At 42.8% G+C, this 6,972-nt stretch overlaps 1 protein-coding gene across 1 annotated transcript; it reads right to left on the bottom strand.

Moving 5' to 3' along the window:
* Positions 1-4,279: 4,279 nt before the first annotated feature.
* On the bottom strand, positions 4,280-5,645 carry LOC123048867 (uncharacterized). Its single transcript, XM_044471891.1, has one exon. It carries the CDS (start codon positions 5,460-5,462, stop codon positions 4,557-4,559), a length of 906 nt encoding a protein of 301 aa, XP_044327826.1. The 5' UTR covers positions 5,463-5,645; the 3' UTR covers positions 4,280-4,556.
* Between the last annotated feature and the right edge of the window lie 1,327 nt (positions 5,646-6,972).

Here is a 6,972-nt window from a genome sequence, read left to right as displayed (position 1 = left end):
TTTAGATCACTACTTTAGTTATCTAAACACTCTTATATTTCTTTACGGAGATAGTACTAGTAGCCTCAGTGATCGTGTATTTAAATCCGTATGCTTTATAAAAATTTCTCTTGACTTAGTGGAAATACAACAGAAAGGATGAAAGGAGTGTAGTCATTTGAGTGTTGTGCCCCAGAAGGTGCATGTGGTCAAAGAAATCTGACAAACTACAAACAGTACCAATGCATGACATCGAATCTCCAAGAAAATCAACGGGAGGTCCCGTGCATGGGAGAATTATTCATGCACGGGACCTCCCGTGCATGCATCCACCCCTTATTTATTAGCGTGCTGGACCACTGACATAATTTATAGTGTTTTCTCTCTCATCTAGCATACATTCACATGTTATTCCTCAGTAAGTTTCATTCAAATATATAGATGCCTATTGTATGTTGAAATAGAAGTTTGATTTACATTCTGTTTGCACAATTGTGTTTTTTTTTCTGGCAAGATCGTTAAAACAAGACCAACATTGAAAATATTTTTAGAAAATATTTTTTGACAATTAAAACACCATGCCTCAAACTTGTTTCATATACAAATTCCATAATGTGTCATTTATTTATTTTAGAAACATCTCATAGTTTTGCGTACTTTTAAAGTGTTTCATTGTGTTTCAGCATGTTTTAGAATTTGACTTTAAGAACTTGTTGAAATATATTGGAAAGTGGTCTTATTTTAAAGTTCTCGTCATAAACACACATATGTGAACGGATTATAAATTGTACTTTTAGTTCAAAAGATAAAATAAATTTAAACTTGGAAATAAAATAAAAAGCATGAGACGCTGGAGCAGTACCAATGCATGTGGTCACAGAAAGATCTGACAAACTACGAACAGTACCAATGCATGGCATCAAATCTCCAAGAAAATCAACGGTCCTCCCATGCACGGGATCCCGTGAATGGGAGAATTGCTTTTCTCCTCAACATCACCCTACTGCTTCGTCTTCCATGTCTCGTCGGTCCAACATCATCCTCTCATAGAACCACATCGCTTTGGTAGGCCTCATAATAATCTACATTTAGCATCCGCACAAACCTGGCAGGCTCGTCACTAGAGCCAGCCAAGGAGGCGAAAGATCCAGCAGTGTCCTCGTTGTCCGCAGCTGCCACTGACACAACAAGCGTGCCATCGGCAGAAGAGAGAACAACAATCCTGGCGAGGGCCACCGGTGATGCAGGCGGATCGCGCCTTGACAGTCACTAGTGATTGGGGCGCCACCCTGTGGCGTCGCTTGAGAGGAAGCTGTGCACACGTTTCCATTTAAAAAAATACATAGAGTCCTTGAGTCCTCGCCTCCGTCTAAAAAACATTTTAAAAAATCCTCACCTTCATCTAAAAAAAGTAAAAAAGAAAAAAAAAATACCACAACGGCCTACCAGCGAGTGCCACTTTGCATAACCCTTCATTTAAAAAATACCAGAGGTCCTCATCTCCATCTAAAAAAATGCATTTAAAAAATAATCCACACCTTCATCTAAAAAAAATTGCAAAAGATTTCTCGCCGCGGCCAACCAGCTTGCGCCACGTGGCATAGCTGGTTGGCCGCCCTTTACGCGTAGCTTAATGGTTTTAATGTCTGTGAACTGCGAAGGCTACTGCTAGTCTACTACACATCCTGTCATGATCACAATCTCAACAGTTGCTATCGAAGCAGATTCCGCAAAAAAAAAAAAAAAAAAAAAAAAAGAAGAAGAAGCAGATTTTGAAGCAAGAGTAGGCAGATTTTGATGCAGCAAAATCAAGTTGTTGCAGCTTGGAGTTAAGTCTGGAGTCTCAAGGAATAAAAACAACTGCACGTCAGAGTTCAGAACGGTTTTTTTGGAGACCTGAAAGAAGTTCAGAAAGATCTCGGAGACCACGATCTTATGTTTCACCATGGCAGAAAAATGCAGCAGAGCTAGCGATGGGAGAAGCTTCACCGTGTGCATTACCCATGCAACAGTAGCAGGGAATTGTCTTTTGGTGAGTAAGGATAGACGGCAAATGACAATGAGATCAACAACGTAATAAACCGCCTTGTTCTCTGAAATGTAGATAAACAATTGACTACTGGATAACCTTTACAGATGATCTTGCTGATGATAGGATATGTTGGGGGAGTGAATTGACAGTCTAAATTGGTTTGTCAGGTGACATACCATCAGTTGCTGATTCAACATGTATGTTCCATGCTAACTAACGCACGCGATGATTACCCAATGAGCTTTTGCAGCAGGTCTCCCTCATCATATTTTCACAAGTACATAGAGATTTTTGATCAACCTTAAAATTGACCAATCAGATCCAGCGATTCCAAGCAATGCCTTGAAATTGGACCTTAAAATGGACACACTTTTCCATCAGGTTAGTTGGACAAATTTTGTATGCGTTGCTTCGATTTGGTGTCCATTTAGACCTTGTAAGTTCCATCTCATGGATTATATGACTTTGCAAAGAGTGTACTTTATGCTGTGCAGACCCAGTTAGATGTTTATTTTCTACTTGAAATTGCACAAGTTGGTGGTTTCTCTTCCAATGATATCAGAACCTCTGCGATGAACAGGTAACGCTAGTTCAGAGTCATCACTCCGACGCCAAATTATAAATTATTTATTTATGTTTAATAATTCGAATGAAAAGCTAACATGATATGAGAAAAGCCAGACCAATTTGCCAAATAGCTGCACTATGCTGCAACATTTTTCACATACTTGACAATCAGATTACAGTATCTCAAACCAGAAAAATCTTCTAACCAATAACTGTCGCAAACATGGTTATGTGGTTCACCGCCCAAAAGTTACTCAAATGCTTTGCACAAATTCAGGCCAACAATTTTTCATTGATACATATCTGAAACTGATTACGACTTGGTAGTCGGTACATCAAGGACTTGATAGTCGGTACATGGAGATCGCGATGTTGTGTTTCACCATCCAGCACTCGGCAGAAAAATGCAGCAGAAGCAGGGGATTGTCTTTTGGTGAACACGGATAAAAGACTAATGACAATGAGACCAACAACGGGATAAACCACCTTGTTCTCTGAAATGTAGATTAAAAATGGACTACGGGATAACCGTTACAGAGGATCTTGCTTATGATAGGATATGTTGCGGAAGTGAATTGACAATCCAAATTGGTTTGCCATGTTCCATGCTAACTATACCCAATGAGTTTTTGCAGCAGGTATCCCTCTCGTCATATTTTCACAAGTACAGAGAGGATTTTGAGCAACCTTAAAATTTACCAATCAGATCCACTGATTCCAAGCAATGCCCGGGTTAATAGCTCGACCTTAATATGGACACACTTATCCATCAGGTTAGGCCAACTCTAACCAACCCCCTAAAATTTACGCAGACATGTCAACATTATCTTTGTACATATAATTTCTTTTCAGTTTAATGAATTGGCAGCATTCCTGCCAATTTCTTTGAAAAAAAGTAGCAATAACATTACTCTGTTTCCACAGTTCTTTGCATCATCCTTGCTTGCAGAGAGAAACCTATCTAAACAAGATATGATTGCCATTTGAGCACAACAAAATCATCAATTTGTCAAATAGCTGCAATATGATGCAACCTTTTTCACATTCTTGACAATTACTCCCTCCGTCCCATAATATAAGTATCTCAAACCAAAAAAATCTTCTAACCAATAACTGTCCCAAACATGAAGACATGGTTATGTGCTTCACCACTCAAACAAAGTATTGTGAAACCAGACATGAATCGATTGGATCCGTGAGTCAGTGCAGCAGAGCAGTGGAATGTTTTAATAAGCCATAGAAGCATACAAAAAAAACATATATACTGAAAGTTTGCTTTGCACAGATTCAGGCCAACAATTTTTCATTCATATATATCTGAAAACTGATTACAGTATGACTTGGTAGTCGGTACATCAAGGACTTGATAGTCGGTACATTGAGGACTTTCTTAGCTCAAAGCTTCACCCACACATACACACAAGAGTTCACTAACCAATGTTACTCGTCGGAAACTGCAGCTTAACTCACCACGACGCCAATGCCTAAGAATCCAAGTCAGCCAAAATTAATTTTACAGGAGAGTCAGCATAGTCTCCAGACGCTAGGCAGCTCACATGATTACTGTGTGTATCGACAAGTTCAATTCTACTCCTTTTTCCTGCTACAAGCCGGGTAGCAAATGGGCGTTTTGGAATTTGCGGCGAGTGCGTTTTACGCTCCGTCTCGTGCCGGAATTGCAGTACATGAGTTTCCTTTTAAGGCTCATCTGCTTTACTTTGATTTATTGAAAATGCCCTTTATTTACTTAAACCCTTAACTTAGGACCAGGTATGGATGTAGTGTAACTATGCCGTACACATCTTAACAAGGTTTTTGCTGCCTAGCTAGATGGAGACTCTGCTGACACGCTAGTAAAATTACTAATGACTGAAAGGAATTCAAAGAACACTAGAAATCTTGGTGATTAAGTGCAGAACCTAGAGATGCAAAGATTAAATGAAACTCATGCGTGCATGGTTTAGGAAGCTATAAAAGACTAGCAAGGGCGTAATACCACTGGACGCAGCCAAGGAACTGGTTGCTTCCTTGGTGCTGCAACAGCAATGACAGGCAATGGCGATTGGTTTTGCTTCGGAACCTTGCAGCTGAGCTCCCTCATCCCCCTTCTTGCGCGCAGAGTTGAAGCTGGAGCCACCTTCTTCACACCGGGCGCAACAGCAGTGACAGGCAGTGGTGTAGAGCCGACGAAAGAGCAAGCCTTGGAAGCGACGGGACGAGAGACCTTCTTCACGGGCGCAGCAGCATTGGCAGCCTTGGAAGCCGGGCGCTTGCGGTGGTGGCAAGCGGACTCCTCGTCCTCGGCCATCTGGCGTCCACGGGCACGGATGGCACACTGGACACCAACGGGTTCAGCACCAGCAGCGGCCGGCAAGGTGGTGGCAGGCCCAGGGCGCGCGGCGACGGCAATATGGGAGGCATGGAAAGCGATGGGCGCCGTCGGCGCCGGGCTAGGTTCTCCGTGGTCGACACCCTTGAGGTGGTGAACGAGTCCACACCAGGCACGGACGGGATCAGCACGGGCGGCGGTGGCTGGAGCAGCGACGCCAGATGCGCCCGTGCCGGCGTGGCGACGGGGGCGCCCTCCATGGTCGACGCCGTAGCGGCGGAGTTCTTGGGCGGCTGCGGCGGCCTCCTTGGCGAGGCCGTCTTCCTGGAGACGGCGCTGGAAGTCGGCGTTCCAGCGGACGAGGGACTCCCGGGACTCACCGGTGGCCTTGGCCAGGCTGTGCTTGGTCCAGTACTGGAGCACCCTCTCGAGGGCGCGCGAGGGCACCCGCATCTCCAGCGGCCGGGCTTGGGCGGCGGCCGGGCGATAGTCCCACGCCGGAGCGACGAGCACTTTGCCGTCGGCGCTGCGGAGCTGGAGCACCTTGGCCGCCATCGATGGCGTGCCTAGGTCTGGAGATCGGGAAGGTGGGGGAGCAGATCGAATTGGAGCTGCTACTCCCACCGGCGCCGCCCATTTATTCAGGGGAGAGCTCCTGATTCTTGCCGAACTCGGATTGGAACTGTCGCCGGCTGAATTGGAACTGGAATCGAACTCACCGGCAATCTCACGCGCTCATTCCAGCTGTTTTAATTCCAGACGCGTCGTTTTTATAACTGAAGAAAGAAGTAGAACGTCTTCAGTTTCTCAGACCATCTTCAGTTAAAAACCTGGACGCCTCTGGACAGATAGAAAATTCGTTGGTACAAAAAGCAATATTAAATTGTTGTTTGCACAGCACAATGCCCCAATGTGTATCAATCCCATAAAATTTCTGAACTTTCCATTTCTGAAGCTATTAAATTTGACATGTACTGGATTTTGCTGTTTTCTTTTCTTAAAATATTGTTCTCCTTCATTCTCAATTTTTCACTTCGTACTAAATATGCTTCTGAAAGACGACCCAATGGGGCAACTGGAAGGAGGATAGGGAAGCTAAGGAGAAGTTCAGAATAAGATACTGGCTTCAGACTTATTACTATTTCTGAACTAATATGCTTTTGATGATTGATAGAGATAAAACAAGTATATACTAGATGATGTCGGCGCGTTGTTGTGGGAACCTTGCAAAAAGAATGCATAAATAGTTTTTAAAAACATCTTTTTTTGCTAATATTAAAAGCATCTAAAACTAATGAAATGCAAATGTAAGCTTTAAAAAAATACGAAGGGAAAAAAATGAATTGCATTTAAAATGTTGGCATTTCAAACAAAATGTGAAGGATGAACTCTAATGCACAAAATAACTTATGATTAACATGCATGTTTTGATGATGTGGCAGCATTGCATGCATAGAGTAATGAAAAAAAATATGGCTTGCATGCATGACTTATTTATGTGGCATGATTGCATGGTTAGGAAAAATAGATAGTGAATTATAGCTATTTAGAAATAGAAGATTTCTTTTCGTTCAAGACTTGCACATAGCTCCTAGCTGAGCACTCCTAGCACTGTGTTTCAAGATGCCATTTCACAAGACACATTTAAATTGATTTTGATGCAAGTATATGGCTATTTTTTGTTACTTGCCTAAGGAAATGGTTAACATTAAATATTTTTTGTTTCAGCTCCCACGATATTAATAGGAAAATAATTCCCCTCGATCGTGCTTTCGTCCGCCGCCTTCCTAATACGACACGTGTCCCACATGACATGTGCCCCTGCCTCCTCATGATTTTTTCTGCAACATCAGTAATGTTGCAGAAGTTTCTTCAGTAACATCAGCTGTGTTGCAAAGAAGTGAAGATGAAAAAAAACTGCAACAAGACCTCTGTTGTAAAAAAATCTGCAACAACTCTTTTGTTGCAAAAAAAATAATCTGCAACAAGACATGTGTTGCAATGGTGGAGAGCACAGCTCGGCCGATGCGCAAGATCTGATGGCTCTCGTGCCGGGCGATCTTCA

The sequence above is a fragment of the Triticum aestivum genome, chromosome 2D (genome assembly GCF_018294505.1).
Source record: "Triticum aestivum cultivar Chinese Spring chromosome 2D, IWGSC CS RefSeq v2.1, whole genome shotgun sequence".
Classification (NCBI taxonomy): domain Eukaryota; kingdom Viridiplantae; phylum Streptophyta; class Magnoliopsida; order Poales; family Poaceae; genus Triticum; species Triticum aestivum.
Note: the sequence above shows the minus strand (reverse complement) of the source record. Positions and strands in the feature narration are given on the sequence as shown.

Coding starts and splice junctions, on each gene's coding strand:
- LOC123048867 (XM_044471891.1), bottom strand. CDS start 5,462: ATGGCGGCCAAGGTGCTCCAGCTCCGCAGCGCCGACGGCAAAGTGCTC.